General features: G+C 41.7%; 1 protein-coding gene across 13 annotated transcripts in view; it reads right to left on the reverse strand.

Annotated features, from left to right (window-relative positions):
- TRAPPC9 (trafficking protein particle complex subunit 9) overlaps positions 1 to 17,880 on the reverse strand; it is a 623,416-nt gene that overhangs the window by 557,975 nt on the left and 47,561 nt on the right. For all 13 annotated transcript variants that reach the window (XM_044781131.2, XM_044781133.2, XM_070481660.1 and 10 more), the window contains one exon: positions 7,813 to 7,938. In XM_044781131.2, coding sequence (XP_044637066.1) covers positions 7,813 to 7,938 — 126 coding nt within the window. The remainder of the gene's footprint in view (positions 1 to 7,812; positions 7,939 to 17,880) is intronic.

Below are 17,880 nucleotides of genomic sequence, written 5' to 3' on the forward strand. Positions count from 1 at the left end.
AGACCCAGAATAGCCAAAACAATCTTGAAAAAGAAGAGCAAAGCTGGAAGACTCACACTTCCCAACTTCAAAATTTACAACAAAGCTATATTAGTCAAGTCAGTGTGGTACCGGCATAAGTACGGATATATAAATCAATGGGATAGAATTAAAAATCAAAAAAAAAATTTACATTTACAGTCAATTTTCCACAAGGGTGCCAAGATCATTCAATGGGAAAAGAATAGCCTATTCAACAAATAGTGCTGGGAAACTGGATATCCACACGCAAAAGAACGAATTTGGACCCTTACTGCATATGATAAACAAAAATCAACTCAAAATGGATCACAGAACTAAATGTAAAAACTAAACCTATAAAGAATGAAGTACTGATTCATGCTACAACATGGATGAACCTTGAAAACATTACTCTAAGTGAATAAGCCAGACACAGAAGGACAAATACTATCCTTTAGGTGAAGGGTATACAAGTGTTCATTGTATTACTCTTGCAACTTTTCCAAAGGTTTGAGATCTTCCAAAATAAAACTAAAGTGTATTATACATTAAAAATATAAAATGATTCCTCACAAGGATTAAATGCAAAAATGGGCGTAAATCTCTAGGTACAATGCCATGCACGTCCACAAACAGTCACTGCTGTCATCGTCACTCAGAGGAGTGTTGCCAACACTCACAAGAGCTGCAACATGAGGCATTCATCACAGCTGTCTCCACTTCATTCATCCAACCAACATTAATCAGTGCCTGGTCTCTGACGAGTGTTGTGCTTGGCACAGTGACTATAAAGATGAGTAAGAGACAGTCCCTGCTCTAGAATCTGCATGCATTACCAAACTTGCTTATTAAAAATGCATCACTTTAATATTCAGTTCTGTTTTTAAGTAACTACCAGAGTAAATAGCTTAGAATTTCTAAAAGCAATAAGTGTCTCTGGTATGCTCTGTTTACACATTTATTTATATTCTGCCTCATTCTAAAAAAGGATCTAAATCAACTTTTTAAACACAATTTAACAACAACAACAAAAGACAAAAATGAGAGTGAAGAGAAAATGAGGATTGGTTAAATGAAACCAGAGGAAGGGTAAATCACAAAAATGCACGCCATGAAGTAGATGTAATTATTCAAGGTAGAGTACAGATTCGGCTCTAAGGTTCCCGACAGCTAAAGCAAAAAGAAAAAGATGATGAGCTACAAGAGTCACAATGCCCATGAGTTAAATATCTGTGTCAACTGCACGTGGGAAATCCTGAAACATCATTCTCATCACTGAGCGTCCCTGTCAGCACCTCACGCAACAACCACACGCCTGGGGCTCGTTCTCCAGTCTCTGGCCTTTCCTCTGGTATTTGGCCTCTCCCTCTTTCATCACTGTCCTGGGCTCCAGCTTAAGGCCTGAGTCAGACTCCCAAGGCTTTGCAGGCGGCATCTCATCTGAAGTTGGGCTGGGCAGCAGAGGCCTGCCTAGTTTGCTCGTTTCTCTGCAGCTTGACTTCTCACCAAGAGAGATTTCTTTTTTGTATCTGTCCCACAAAACTCCTCTCTCCTATATACAAGAGCATCATGCCATATCCCCAACTCTTGTTCAAACACAAATTTCTCAGTTCCCTCTCTCTTTTACCCTCTCCAGTAAGAAACCTGACTTTCCTCCGTCCCCATCCAACCGTTTCTTTCTGTGTGAGAACTATGAATCATCCACATGCCATCCTGAAAGCCAGGTGCCCCGCTGGCCAGGACTGAAATGCTTCGGTCCTATCTATGCTGCATCCTTACACTTTCCCCCTTCTATCTTAAAAAGCCTTCCCTGAATCTCCTCATCGCTCTGATTTTAAGCTTAAAATGACATAAAGTTCTGAGGTTACAATTATTATGTGCATATCTACCAGGCTTTTGCTAGGTTTCCTTAGCAACAGCTTCATTAAGAAACTGCATCAAGAAGTTTAAAGAGGCTATTCTTACATCTGAACAGAGTAGCCTGCATAAAATTTAAATAGCTTTGAAGAGAAAATTAACCAGGGACAGAGTTCGCAGGTTCTAGTCAATAGGATCATGAGCCAAAATCTTCTTAAATGGCTTGGGATCGTTCGCGAACATTAGGTCTACAGGAAGCAGAGGGTGTTGGGTAAAGTATACGCTGACCCTGCAGTACGGGCTCCTATCTGGTAAGGTAGTGGGCTTTCTTCTAGCTTTTCAAACAATTCCTTACTACCACTTTCTCTTATTGCCACTTACCATTTTCTACTAATTAAGAAAATTAATTTCAGTCATTTGGGTTGTTTTGGGGAAGCTACATGATGTAGTTGACAGAGCTTGGATTTTAGAGTCATAACAAACTAGGCTTAAAGATCAGTGATGGTATTTACAAGGTAATCCTGGGCACACAGCAAACCGTGTCCTCAATTTCCTCATGTCTAAAACTGGGCACAAGAAACTACTTAGCAAAGCTGTCATGATGATTATGGCCGATATCTGTCAACACCCAGTGAAGTGCTGGCAACAAGCAGGCTGCCTAATTAGAAGTAGGTCCTATCAATGAGCTTCAGTTTATCCGATAACGGAGACGCTTTGCCTTCTGTCTTCTTCGCGTGGTAACAGAACATATTTCACGGAGTTAACACCACCAGAGCAGTTCTGCATGGCAAGGCATGTTCCTTCCCTTTATAGAACTGATGGCAGTTTGCAATCCTTTATTTTTATGTGTATCTGCTTGGTACCTGCTTCCCCCTCCAGACAGTAAGCCCAAGCAGCACAGGACCGCGTCTGTCCTGTTGCCCACTGGCTATTCTAGGGCTAGCAGACAGCTGACATCGGGCCTAGCCTTGGGCAAGGACCGTGTGAGCAAAGGAAAGCACGAACGAGCACACCTTCCAGAGGCCCCTTCACCTCTGAAATTATGGTCCGACTTTGAACAAACTATATAGCCCTTCTTTAGCCTGAAGCTCCTCCTCTGTAAACAGAGATAACCGCACTTAGCAGACAGGGTTATAGGAAGTAAAGGACATAACCAAATTCACAACCTCAGAAAGTGTCTGTGGCGGGTGCTCAACAAACATGAGCTGCCTTTGTCGCCTGGACACATGACCAGTGGGGCAGACACATATACTGAACACTTCCATTGTGCCGAGCAGTATGGTAAGCATTTTACAGGCATTATAATATTATTTACAACTTAAAGCAACTCTAGGAAGAAGTGAATATCACCATTCCCACTTTACAGACGCACAAACAGGCTAAGGAAGGTTCCATACTAGACCAGGGTCACACAGTGAGCAAACGGGGAGAGAAACCTAAACCTGGGGTGTCAAAGGTCATGCTCCTCTCTCTCACTTCTACCTCACCTGTGAAATCCACACATCCAATACACAAATTTATAGGTGGCCAGTCATTAAATGAAATGTGTGCTGCCATTTGTTGATGCCACACAATTATCATAAACAACGAAAGAAAAGACAGCTCGATCATGTTCCTGCACAAAGAAGAGGAATTCCGCCTTGACTTCCGTAGCATGTGGAAACCCCCCCCAGGACCCCTAAATCCAAATGCGTGGGCTATCAGCGTCCATGTCCACACGGGGCTTCTTAAAGCAGGAGGTATCTGCAAGAGTCACATCTCAGCTCCTTCCAAAATTTCCACGTTAGCCAAAGTCATTCCCAGGAATAGATGCAACTCATCGACTCTACCATGGAACACACTTGATCAAGAACCAAGAGCGTGTTCAAAAAAACTACCGGACCCCCTTGTCCACTGTTGTTATAAAATCCCACCAGAACTCATTATTCTGCTGTCTGCTCATCTGGCAAACAAACCCGGAGACGAGTCCACTAAAGCAGAGGGTCGTGACGGGGAAAACTGAAAAGGCCGCACAGCACCGTTGGCACCGCGCCTGCCACAGCAGCAGGGCCGGCTGGTCACCCCTCCACGCGTCTCTGCTGACCCCTAGTGTTGTCGGGAACACGGAGCAGACAGAGCAGAGGTGGTGCCAAACAGCAGCAAGCTCCCACACGGTTTAAGAGAAGACATTTCATTCTACAGAATCTGTGCATTTAAATGCCCACCTGTACAAACGGCTCTGCAGCAAGCCCAAATTTTCAACATTAGCTTGCAAAGGTAAGCAAGTCTAAAGACTCCGGGTCCTGCCAAGGTCCTCCCCACACATGCCACCCCCCAAGCAAACTGTCTGGGGTGAGCAGCTTCAGCCCTTCTAAGTGTCCGTTTTAAAACATAACCCACCGTCCAGTACGTCACTAAAGACGTCCCTCTCAGCCCTCCGATCTGATTATAACAACAGCTGCTGCGTGACTTTACAGGGCAGACACCAAGACAGTCCTGGACAGAGCGTCTAATCTAAACAGACCATCCATCACCGTATGAGCTTGCTAGTCTCTCATTTCACAGATGGGCATATCAAGAGTTAGAGAGACGAGTGATTTCGCTCGAGGTTGCACAGCTAGTGTGTGGCAAAGGTGGGGTTTGAGGCCAAGCACACCTGTCTCTGCTCCACTCAAATGTCACTCCCCAGCAAGAATTCCAGAGGGCCCTCTCTTGCCTACCTGAGGTCCACATTTCTTTACTTCTCCTGACCTACAACAGGGTATGAGCCCAGCCTGCCTTTTCAGCGTCTCTTCCCAGCACTGTCCCTCAGGAACGAAATCGCTCAGGCCACTGAAGGGGGCATGCCGTGCTAGCACCCACTCACGCATCTGCACCTGGCCCCCCGCTCAAAGGCTCCTCAGCCCCTTTCGGTGGATCACTCTCACTCTCTGCAGAGAGAACCTCCTCTGGGGAGACTTCCTCACACCCTCAGCTCGGTACCTTTCGTGGGCCATATCCTGACTCATCCCCCTAGGACTGTAAGTGCCCAGGCCTGGCCATCAGACCAGCAGCCTCAGAGGCAGGGATCACACCCTGGTCATCCCTGGAAACCCACTGCCTGGCTCAGCGCTCACCACTCAGTAGGTTCACCCAGAGATCGTGTTCTTTATTCCCCAGCCCCACGGAGGACGCTTTCCTCCCTTGGTCAGTTTCCCTCATAACCAACGCTTCCATGGTGAAGTAGCGGGGTTTGCGTCTCCCACCCATCTTTACATCCACGTAAACCAAGACAATGACCTTGCCTTAACACACTTTTCTGATGACACATTCGCACCCGAGATGCTGACGCACTCAATAGCTTTGAGTCTCTGTGGTGTTGTTTCCCTTACACTAAATGGCTGAAAACATTGCGGGATTTTTTCCTTCTTTGGTTTATTTGTTCATACTGGTTTACAGGCTTTGTTCTGCTTTTGCTTCCCCCTCAGTGTTAGGCCGACAGGTGCCACTTTCTTCGCCCTTTAGCAGCCTCCCTCTCCATGTCTAATCTAGGAAATGAGCTGCGATGAGGGGCCTGAGGGCAGTAAAAACACTTCACAGAAGAGGGAACTCAGGCACAGAGAGGCTAAAGAACTTGCCCGAGGGGGTGAAGCCAGATTCAAACCCCGGCCAGTGCGTTTCCAGAGTCCCCGTGCTTAACTATGGTGCTGAAATATTTCTCTTTTTATACATTATGTGTATAAATATGAAGTATCAAAATATGTACCAGAATACACACCAACTCTAAGACGCTCACTCTATTATTTTGTTTCTATTTAAGTTATTTTACTTCTATTTAAAAAGCTAAGAATCTCTGCAGTCAATACAGCAAAATGTTAATGTGTTCAATCTGAATGGCACAGGCATGAGTATCTTATTCACACTTTTTCATATATTTGAAATACAAAATGACTTAAAGTCTCTCTGCCCTCTCCTCCACCCACTACTCTCTCTGTCACTTGAGGCCCCAAAACCCACACATCGAACAGTCTTTTTATTCTATCCACAACCGAATTTATCATCTTTTCCTCCAAAACTCCCTCCGCAGCTTTGCCTTCTCAGCGCACAGCACGACCGTGGTTCACCTAATTGATCGAGCCAGAAACCTGGGCGTGATTCCATCTGACCCTCACACCCACTCATTAATCCTTTCCTTTTTACTACCAAAACATGCGTTCCATCTGTTCACTTTTTTCCACTGACGGTCACCCCTCTCAAGTGGAAGCCATCAATATCGCTCACCCGGACTCATCAAGCGTCTCCAAACCGGGTCTCACCGGCCTAAAGACAAATGGGTCATGTCATTCCCGTGCTTTTAAGCCCTTTCTTGTAAACCCCACTGTTCTTAGAATAAACTCCAAACTCTCACCTGGCCGAGCAAGCCTCCTGCTCTGACTCAGGGCCTGTCACCACGCCCCACCCCTAGGCTGTCTCCAGCCCCATCTCTCACTTTGTTCATTCCTTCTCGGTGATATGTTTCAGACTTTCACCCTTGCTGAGCCACGTTCCTGGAATGCTGTTCCCACCTCCTCCTCTCTCAGCTATCTGCTATGCATCCTTCACATCCCAGCTCTAACCTCACTGCCTCAGAGACAATCCCTGACCCCCACACCCTACACCACCACCGAATTAGGGTAAACCCTTTTCCCACTTGCTCCCATGTCACCCTGAACCTCCCCCATTTTTTCATTTAGCCCACTGTTGAATGTCTATCTCTGCCATGAAATGGTCAGCTCAATGAGGGCAGAATCCGCCTTCTTCACCTCTCTTTCCCCCACTCCTAGCACAATGCCATGCTCAATAAAGATCTGTTGAATTACAGTAATCTATATTCTAATCCTAGTCTTGGGTCCCTAAGCAAACTGCTAAACTTTTTTTTTTTTTATTGAGTTATTGATAGGTTACAATCTTGTGAAATTTCAATTGTACATTAATGTTTGTCAGTCATGTTGTAGGTGCACCACTTCACCCTTTGTGCCCACCCCCCACCCCACCTTTCCTCTGGTATCCACTAAACTGTTCTTGGTCCATAGTTTTAAATTCCTCATATGAGTGGAGTCATACACAGATTATCTTTCTCTCGCTGGCTTATTTCACTTAACATAATTCTCTCAAGGTCCATCCATGTTATTGCAAATGGAATGATTTTGTTCTGTTTTGCAGCTGAGTACTATTCCATTGTATATATGTACCACATCTTCTTTATCCATTCATCTGTTGATGGGCACTTAGGTTGCTTCCACGTCTTGGCTATTGTAAAGAGTGCTGCAATAAACATTGGGGTGCACAGGACTTTTGGGATTGCTGACTTCAGGCTCTTTGGATAAATACCCAGTAGTGGGATGGCTGGATGGTATGGTAGTTCTATTTTTAGTTTTTTGAGGAATCTCCATACTGTTTTCCATAGTGGCTGCACCAGTTTGCATTCCCACCAGCACAAACTGCTAAACTTTTGAGTCTTGGTTGCCCTATGCATAAAAACCCAAGCTAGACTGGCTAAATGTCTAAAATCTGTCCAGACTATCAACTTTTGGATTTTGCATTAGCAACCCACAACTAAATCTTCTAATGGTTTTGTTTAACTAAAAACACAGCCAGATTCAGATTTAAGTAGTATTTGTGGAATGCCGACTGTACAAAAGAAACTATACGAAGTATTTTCACAGACTTTATGTTTTATAAACCTAACAATCTGGACAGGGTTACAAATGACAATCACATCACAAGTGACAAAAGTAAGGAGAGAGGCCTAAAGCTTGTTCAAGGTCACAAAGCTGGTAAGAGGCAAAGGTGTTTCTCCAATCAGAAAAAAAAAAAATTGAAAGGATAGCAATTTTTTGAATTTTCAAAGTGAAATACCCCGGTTTAAAGAAGCAAAACAAATAACCACATTAATTAGGATATCAAGTTCTGGGTCCAGAGTTTGTACCGTGCCATGCTCTGAGGACACACACCCACCTGGCGAAGATTAATATAAACTGCATTCTGGAGAAATTCTGAAGCTTCCATGCTCCGCTTCTGAATGGCGAGGACACGTACGGCTTTGACACAGGCTTCTAACTCGATCACTCCAGCATTCTTATACTGTAGGGTATAAAGGAGGACCCTCAGTCAGAAAAGAAGAGTGCAGATGTTTCTGTCATAGCATGAGGCTGTACCACCGGGACTCAGTGACCTGCAGCTGTGCCTCCCCAAGCACCGGGGCCTGAGCGGGGAGAATCTGCTCGAGAAAGTCTGTCCCTTATCAGTGCAAAGGAGGGCGGTGAGACTGAGTGAACCTACGAATGCCCCATAAGTATGTCTGCATTCACTCAAATAATACAAACACAAGAGCTAGATATTTTACAACATGGCAAAATATCAGTGGATACTTTGCTATTCGTTTTCACTGATCGCCTCTTGTCCTCTAAAACATTTTTAGAATCTCTCACACCTGCAGCTCTAAAGCACTAGTTATAACTTCATTTTACTCTGTTGCAAAAATTCTAGCTCTCTGAGGGCAGATGTACCGTATGGGGTAAAAACTAGACTACTGGTAGCGAACAAAGTCTATACGTAAACTGAAATATAATAATGCACACTTGAAATTTATACACTGTTACAAGCCAATATGACCTCAATATAATGATTTTTAAAATTCCAGCTCCCTGTATCACTGTATCTGTCCTCTCCTTCATGTTCAATGTCTTTCTGATTTTCTCTCAGTTACGGTTCCTGCTTCTCAGATCCTGAGATGAAGGACAAACGAAGACATATGAAATAGAAAAGGCATTGTGAACCACATTTCACTACTCAATAACAATACTGGGTGAGGATTTCTCACACCTCACCTCCAGCTCTCAAGGTTCTCCCCAAGGTAACTTCGAGGCAGGGGAGCCGCCCTCAGCCACTCTCAACACTGTGTGGCTGGGACCCCGGAGCAGACAGAGGAGTGGGGCTCCAGTACCCGGGCCTCCCTCCCACCAATGTACCCCTCTCTCCCCAGGCTCCACTGTGAAAGCCTCCATGCTAGCTGTCCTTCTGCCTTTCTTCTTTTCTACTCCAAATCCTTTTTCTTTTTCTTTTTTCCTAATTGTCCCAAGCTGGCGTGATTTTCAATTGCTGTATCTTAAAGAGCTTCTTGCAGTTGAAGGAAAGGTTTACAGAGGTTAACTCCATGTATACTAGTGCCTAAAGAGAGCCCCAGGCTGGGGAGACCCCTCACTAATACTCTGACTGAGGCATTAAAAATAGTGTGCGATTCAACCCATTCCATCAGCAAGTGTTTACTGAGACCCCCAGAGAGGCCTGGCAGGCGTAACCGCTAGTGAAAATGCAGTCTAGCCATTTGCCAATTATCAAGAAGCAATGATATAATTGCTCATGTTTCCTACTAAAATTATTTATAAGGTAGAAAAGGAAATTACTGTGCGAGAAAAGTCAAGCCTCCAAGGTTTCCTCCTTTCTAATGTGTAATATGCACATAGTTTGTGATACATCACATACAAGTCATCAAAGACAATCACAAGAAGAAGCTGGGCTTACCTAACTACCAACACTGAAGTCAGAAATCTACCCACTTTATACACCATTTAACATGACGGAAAAAGACATGGGGACCTAATTCTATTGGAATGAAACGACTTCTTCAAAACTCAAAACAAATTCCACTGAAGTGAGAATAGAAGTCAATTCAGTTTTTTCACCTATTTTTGGTTACATTCACACATTTTAAATTACAACAGATTTACTGCAATCATAAAAAATTGTTCATATATTAGTAGGAAGATATACACAACCAACGAAGATTAGGAAAAGAGTGGACATTTACTAAAACTCCACTGCACACGTAGTCTCTTCCCGGCATTATCCTGGAACACAAGCTCTGTGAAGCAGGCTGAGCCCTGGTTTCCACTGCTGAGTCCCTAGTAATCATCTACCAAGGTCCCAGCATAGAGCATGCAATCAATATTTTAGGAATAGATGAGGCAATTATCTCACACAATTCTAAAACAAAAACCCTAAAATAAATTCTAACCTTATATACAGATAAAGAAAATGAGAACTAAAAAAGTAAAGTTTCTTGCCCAAGGTCACAAAGCTAGTAATTGATGAAGGCGGAATTTGAACTCAGGTCTGTCTGACTCCAAAACTAAGGTGGGAACACCATGGCATGAGGGCAGGTTCAGCACCAGGGACTGTCACCCTATCTTTGTTCAGACCTAGCCTTCTACAGCCTTAGACAGCACCCCACACATATGGAACTCGAGGGCAACTATAACAATAAGGATTTTCCAGCCAATAATTTGTTAGGACTCATTTACAAAGTGTCAGCAGGTCAGCAGAAAAGCTCTGGGAAACATGAGTACGTCTAGAACTTCCTGCTGATTAGAAACCCAGTCTATCAGGACAGAATGACCTTCGCTGGAAAGGCCACATGGACATAAGCTAAAGGCAGGTGAGCACTGAGAACTCTGCCAAGGCACCAGAACTCAAGTGAGGAAAGTCCTCTGCCCTCCCTACCCAGCTATCTTTTTATCTGTGTGTACAAGAAGACAGAAGACCTAGGCTCTTGTCCAAATTATGCCACTGTGTGACTTTGATCAAATCACTTAACCTCTCTGGGCTTCAGTTTCTCACTTATAAAAATGTATAATGACATGCTCTCTTAAGGTTTCTTCCAACTCAAAATATGATAACATCATATCTCAATAGAATGTCTGTCTCCATTTCACCTCTTATAATAGAAGAGAATTTCCTTGCCACAAATCAGAAATCAATAAAAAATCGTGCACGAAGCCAGGCAAGAGTCTGCTTAAGAGACTTAGCTATGACTCTCAGTGAATGAAAACCAAAAGGTGCTACTTCTCCCTCAGAAAATGGGAGGTACCCTGGGGGTGTGTGTGTGTGTGTGCCTGTGCACGCATGTGCACAAATTAAATACAATCACATCTGGGAAGTGTACAACTATTTTTTATATCACTGTCATTTCACGGCGATGGGCCAACCTTAAAAGCAATTTTAATCTAGTGTGCTGGGTAGCATGGGAAAGTCTCAGGCTCTTTTGGTGGAGAAGACGAAAGAGGAAAGGAGAGGAGAAAAGAGGTAAATGACGTAAAGGCATAAAAATACAGCCAGAGAAAGGCAAGACACTGATTTTCTTTTTCTACTTGCATCACATACATATTAGGAAACAGTTTTCCCCCAAGAGGTCTTGTTGAATACTGAACTAAGAAGGGATGATAACCAATGTTTTATTGTGCAATACTAATGAGCCTGTCACTGTTCCTGGCATTATATATATATATAAAGTATTTATCCTGATTAAAACTCTAGGCAGCAGGCCTTACTTTCCTCATTTGGAGAGACAAGAAAACTGGAGCTCAAAGAGGTCATGTAACTTGACTAAAGACGGCCAGTAAACAACAGAGGAGGGATTCAAACTCAGCTGTGTCTGACTCCAGAGTCTGCTCTTTCCAGCCCCAAGACTGGAAAACAGGTACCAGCTTCCCTGCTGTGCCCACGGCAGACAGGCCTTTCCCACCAAGATGAAATCTCAATTCTTGTTGACACAATGCACTCAGCAGTCACTAACCTTCCATCAGACTTGGCCGGTCAAGTGGCATCTGCCTGTCAGGCCCACAGGGCTTTACCGTAAAGGCAACAGGACGTGGTTTCTGTGCTCCTTCAGAGCCTTCCCTGGCCCACCCTGGGCTCTTCCTGCTTATCTAGTCCAGGGCAGCCACTAAACAGCTAGGGGTACTGATAGGAGCCAGCACTGACGCCTCTCCCCCCTGTCTCCCCATCTCCAGAACTCAGCTAGGATTATTTTGATAATCTTGGAAGCAATTTTTTAAAAATAGGAAAGAAAGGGCTCTGGAAAAAATACTTAATACTTACAATTTTTAAATGGCCAGCTATAAGATGAATTTTAAAAAATCAATCTGCCTTTCTACATATCAGCTTTAAGCATTTAAAATAATGGCCAAAAAAAATCTCATTCACAAATTAACAAAAACATATACAATAACTAGAAATAAACTGACAAACAATGTTCATGTTCCATATGAAGAAACTACAACACTGTTTTGAAGGACTTAAAATTAGATGTGTAAATGTAGAGACATTACCATATTCTATAGAGGAAAGCAATTTTGTAAAGATGTAAGTTCTCCCAAAAATAATTCAAAACATTGCAAGCCCCAAGAAAACTCCAATATGATTTTTTTTTAACTTGAACAATATATTTTAGAATTCTTCAGGAATAATAAAGTCATAGAACTAGCCACAAAAATTTGAGATGGTAGGAAAGAATGAAAAAAATAAAAGCCTCACTACTAGATATTAAATAAACTACAACACATAAAATATCATGGTGCTGGGGCCGGCCCGGTGGCAAAACGGTTAAGTGCGCACGTTCTGCTTCAGCGGCCCGGGGTTTGCCGGTTCGGATCCCAGGTGCGGACATGGCACCGCTTGGCAAGCCATGCTGTGGTAGGCGTCCCACATATAAAGGAGAGGAAGATGGGCATGGATGTTAGCTCAGGGCCAGTCTTCCTCAGCAAAAAGAGGAGAATTGGTGGCGGATGTTAGCACAGGGCTAATCTTCCTCAAAAAATAAATAAATAAAATCACGGTGCTGGAGTAAGAAAAAACAGATGAGCAGAAGGAACCAAAGGCTCTGAATCAGACTCTGGTATCTGCAAGCATTCAGTATAGCTGGGATTTCAAATCAGAGAGAATCAGTATGAATTAAATTGTGGGGGGCAATTAGATGATCACCCAGAAAAAGATAAATTATATTCTCATGTCATAATGTACACAAGATAAATTATAGATAATGGTGTAAATATTAAAAAATAACTATGACAGCAAATACAATACTTTGCATACATTAACTCAGCTTATCCTCACTACTCCCCTATGAGATAGGTACTATTATCATCCCCATTTTAGAGATTAAAAAACTGAGGGAAAGAATTTATTCTATTGTAAGAAGGTATTTCTAAGCATACTATCAAAGGTAAAACCCTTAAAGAAAAGATTTACGATATTAAAAACATTTTTTTACCACAACCAAGAAGAAAAAGCTCATGAACAAAACTTAAGGAACATTAAGAAAAAGACTTGCAATCTATGTCAATGATGGACAGGAAGCTAATATTCATAAAATACAAAGTGCTATCATAAAGCAGCAAGAAAAGCAGCCTAACTTAACCTTGTGCAAATGAACCCAATGGATAATTCATAAAAGAAATACAAATGGCCAACAGCGACAAACGTTCAATACCTCTCTGGTAAACAAATGCAAACTAAAATAACAAAAAATTACTTTTTCCCATCATATTGGCAAATATTTTTAAAAGATATAATAGCTAGTGTTCGTTAGTGAGAGAAAAAACCATCAAGGACCTTTTTGGAGGACAATATGGCACGTAAACTCTAAAAAACACATGTACACTCTGACTCAAATCCATTTCTAGGAATTGTTCCCTTAAAAAAAAATCAGTCCCGAAAGATTTACCTATCAGGATGTCTATCACAGTACTGTTTACAAGACTGGGAAGAAAAAGTGAAATGAAATAATATTCAGTAATAGACAATTGGTTAAATAAATTATTCTACATCTTTCATTCCCTATTGGAGAAGGAATTTGGAGAGTAACTTGAAAGTAACCTATGACAAATGTAAATGTCATATCCAGTGATTAAATTTCCAGAAATCTTACCTAAAGGAATATTCATACAAGAACACAAGAATACATGTACAAAAATGTTCAGTAAAGAGGAATAAAAACCACATGATCATCTCAATAGATGCAGAGAAGGCATTTGACAAGATCCAACAGCCATTTATGATAAAAACTCTGAACAAAATGGGCATAGAAGGAAACTACCTCAACATAATAAAGGCCATATACGACAAACCCATAGCCAACATCATACTCAATGGGCAAAAACTGAACGCCATCCCCCTGAAAACAGGAACGAGACAAGGATGCCCTCTATCACCACTCTTATTTAACATAGTACTGGAGGTCCTGGCCAGAGCAATCAGGCAAGAAAAAGGAATAAAAGGAATCCAAATTGGGAGGGAAGAAGTGAAACTCTCGCTGTTTGCAGACGACATGATCTTATATATAGAAAACCCCAAAGAATCCACTGGAAAACTGTTAGAAGTAATCAACAACTACAGCAAAGTTGCAGGGTATAAAATCAATTTGCATAAATCAGTAGCATTTCTATACTCCAGTAATGAACCAACAGAAAAAGAACTCAAGAATACAATACCATTCACAATCACAACAAAAAGAATAAAATACCTTGGGGTAAATTTAACTAAGGAAGTGAAGGACCTATATAATGAAAATTACAAGGCCTTTCTGAGAGAATTGGATGACGACATAAGGAGATGGAAAGACATTCCATGTACATGGATTGGAAGAATAAACATAGTTAAAACGTCCATTCTACCTAAAGCAATCTATAGATTCAACGCCATCCCAATCAGAATCCCAATGACATTCTTTACAGAATTATAACAAAGAATCCTAAAATTCATATGGGGCAACAAAAGACCCCGAATTTCTAAAGCAATCCTGAGAAAAAAGAACAAAATGGGAGGCATCACAATCCCTGACTTCAAAACATACTACAAAGCTACAGTAATCAAAACAGCATGGTACTGGTACAAAAACAGGTGCACAGATCAACGGAACAGAATTGAAAGCCCAGAAATAAAACCACACATCTATGGACAGCTTATCTTTGACAAAGGAGCTGAGGGCATACAATGGAGAAAAGAAAGTCTTTTCAACAAATGGTGCTGGGAAAACTGGAAAGCCACATGTAAAAGAATGAAAATTGACCATTCCTTTTCACCATTCACCAAAATAAACTCAAAATGGATTAAAGACCTTAAGGTGAGACGTGAAACCATAAGGCTTCTGGAAGAAAACGTAGGCAGTACACTCTTTGACATCAGTATTAAAAGGATCTTTTCAGACACCATGCCTTCTCAGAGAAGGGAAACAATAGAAAGAATAAACAAATGGGACTTCATCAGATTAAAGAGCTTCTTCAAGGCAAACGAAAACAGGATTGAAAGAAAAAAACAACCCACTAACTGGGAAAAAATATTTGCAAGTCATATATCTGACAAAGGCTTAATATCCTTAATATATAAAGAACTCTCGCAACTCAACCACAAAACATCAAACAACCCAATCAAAAACTGGGCTGGAGACATGAACAGACATTTCTCCAAAGAAGACATACGGATGGCCAATAGGCACATGAAAAGATGCTCATCATCGCTGATCATCAGGGAAATGCAAATCAAAACTACACTAAGATATCACCTTACACCCGTTAGAATGACAAAAATATCTAAAACTAATAGCAACAAATGTTGGAGAGGTTGCGGAGAAAAAGGAACCCTCATACACTGCTGGTGGGAATGCAAGCTGGTGCAGCCACTATGGAAAACAGTATGGAGATTCCTCAAAAAACTAAAAATAGAACTACCATACCATCCAGCCATCCCACTACTGGGTATTTATCCAAAGAGCCTGAAGTCAGCAATCCCAAAAGTCCTGTGCACCCCAATGTTTATTGCAGCACTCTTTACAATAGCCAAGACGTGGAAGCAACCTAAGTGCCCATCAACAGATGAATGGATAAAGAAGATGTGGTACATATATACAATGGAATAGTACTCAGCTGCAAAACAGAACAAAATCATTCCATTTGCAATAACATGGATGGACCTTGAGAGAATTATGTTAAGTGAAATAAGCCAGCGAGAGAAAGATAATCTGTGTATGACTCCACTCATATGAGGAATTTAAAACTATGGACCAAGAACAGTTTAGTGGATACCAGGGGAAAGGTGGGGTGGGGGGTGGGCACAAAGGGTGAAGTGGTGCACCTACAACATGACTGACAAACATTAATGTACAATTGAAATTTCACAAGATTGTAACCTATCAATAACTCAATAAAAAAAAAAAGTCTCCTTGTGAAAAAAAAAAACATGTTCAGTAAACATCTAACAGTGGAAAAGTGAGAGGAGCTGGCCCCGTGGCCAAGTGGTTACATTCACGTGATCCGCTTCAGCCCAGGGTTTCACCGGTTCGAATCCTGGGCACGGACATGGCACCACTCATCAAGCCACACTGAGGCGGCGTCCCACATGCCACAACTGGAAGGACCCACAACTGAAAATACACAACTATGTACTGGGGAGCTTTGGGGAGAAAAATGAAAAATAAAAAAATCTTTAAAAAAGAAAAAATGAGAACCACACATCTATGGACAACTAATCTTCAACAAAGGAGCTGAGGGCCTACAATGGAGAAAAGAAAGTCTCTTCAACAAATGGTGCTGGGAAAACTGGAAAGCCACAAGTAAAAGAATGAAAATTGACCATTCTTTTTCACCATTCACAAAAATAAACTCAAAATGGATCAAAGACCTAAAGATTAGACCTGAAACAATAAGTCTTCTAGAAGAAAATATAGGCAGTACACTCTTTGACATGAGTTTCAAAAGAATCTTTTCGGACACCATAACTCCTCAGACGAGGGAAACAATAGAAAGAATAAACAAATGGGACTTCATCAGACTAAAGAGCTTCTTCCAGGCAAGGGAAAACAGGATTGAAACAAAAAAACAACCCACTAGTTGGGAAAAAATATTTACAAGTTATTTATCCGACACAGGGTTAATCTCCATAATATATAAAGAACTCACACAGCTCAACAACCAAAAAATCAAACAACCTGATCAAAAAATGGGCAGGGGACATGAACAGACATTTCTCCAAAGAAGATATACGGATGGCCAATAGAGACATGAAAAGATGCTCATCATCACTAATCACCAGGGAAATGCAAATCAAAACTACACTAAGATATCACCTTACAACCATTAGAATGGCAAAAATACCCAAAACAAAAAGTGACAAATGTTGGAGGTGTTGTGGAGAAAAAGGAACCCTCATACACTGTTGGTGGGAATGCAAACTGGTGCAGCCACTATGGAAAACAGTATGGAGATTTCTCAAAAAATTAAAAATAGAAATACCATATGACCCAGCCATCCCACTACCGGGTATCTGTCCAAAGAACTTGAAATCAGCAATTCCAAAAGTCCCATTCACCCCAATGTTCATTGCAGCATTATTTCCAATAGCCAAGACATGGGAGCAACCTAAGCGCCTATCAACTGATGATTGGATAAAGAAGATATGGTATATATATCCAATGGAATACTACTTGGCCATGAAAAAGGATAAAATTGTCACATTCATAACAACATGGATGGACCTTGAGGGTATTATGTTAAGTGAAATAAGTCAGATAGAGAAAGACGAACTCTGTATGACTCTACTCATAGGTGGAAGTTAAACATATAGACAAAGAGAACTGACTGGTGGTTACCAGGGAAAAGGGGGCTGGGGGGAGGGCACAAAGGGTGAAGTGGTGCACCTACAACATGACTAACAATAATGTACAAGTGAAGTTTCACAAGGTTGTAATCTATCATAATCTTAATAAAAAGTTTTTGAAAAAAAAAAAGTAAGAAAACCTAAGTATCCCTCAACAAGATGATAATTAAGTAAATTATGGCAAGCTGTGAGCCAGTGGGAGCAGCCTTTCATCTTGTTCTAGGTGCTGCATACTCCCTGTGTCTAGTTCATGACAGTCTCTCACACAAGGTGTTGATGAATAAATGACCACGTCCACGTTTTAGAGGACTTTTCCACACTATTTGAAAGGATCAAGCAAGCCTGCAGTGGGAGGGCATCTGTGCTGCTGACAGAACAAGGCAAGCTGTAGAGTAGCATCCATAATATGATCTCACTTTTGCAAATGAAACATACATATACATACGTATATATATTTCACAGGAATAAAGGTCATGAAAGATCTATACCAAATTGTTAACAGTTGTTACTCACAGGAAATAAGGGGGGGGGGAGAGAGGGGACATTCATTTTCTGACTTAACACCATTCTTCTGTGCAATTTCAGTTCTCTGTTTTC

Source organism: Equus asinus, chromosome 12 (genome assembly GCF_041296235.1).
Source record: "Equus asinus isolate D_3611 breed Donkey chromosome 12, EquAss-T2T_v2, whole genome shotgun sequence".
Classification (NCBI taxonomy): Eukaryota; Metazoa; Chordata; class Mammalia; order Perissodactyla; family Equidae; genus Equus; species Equus asinus.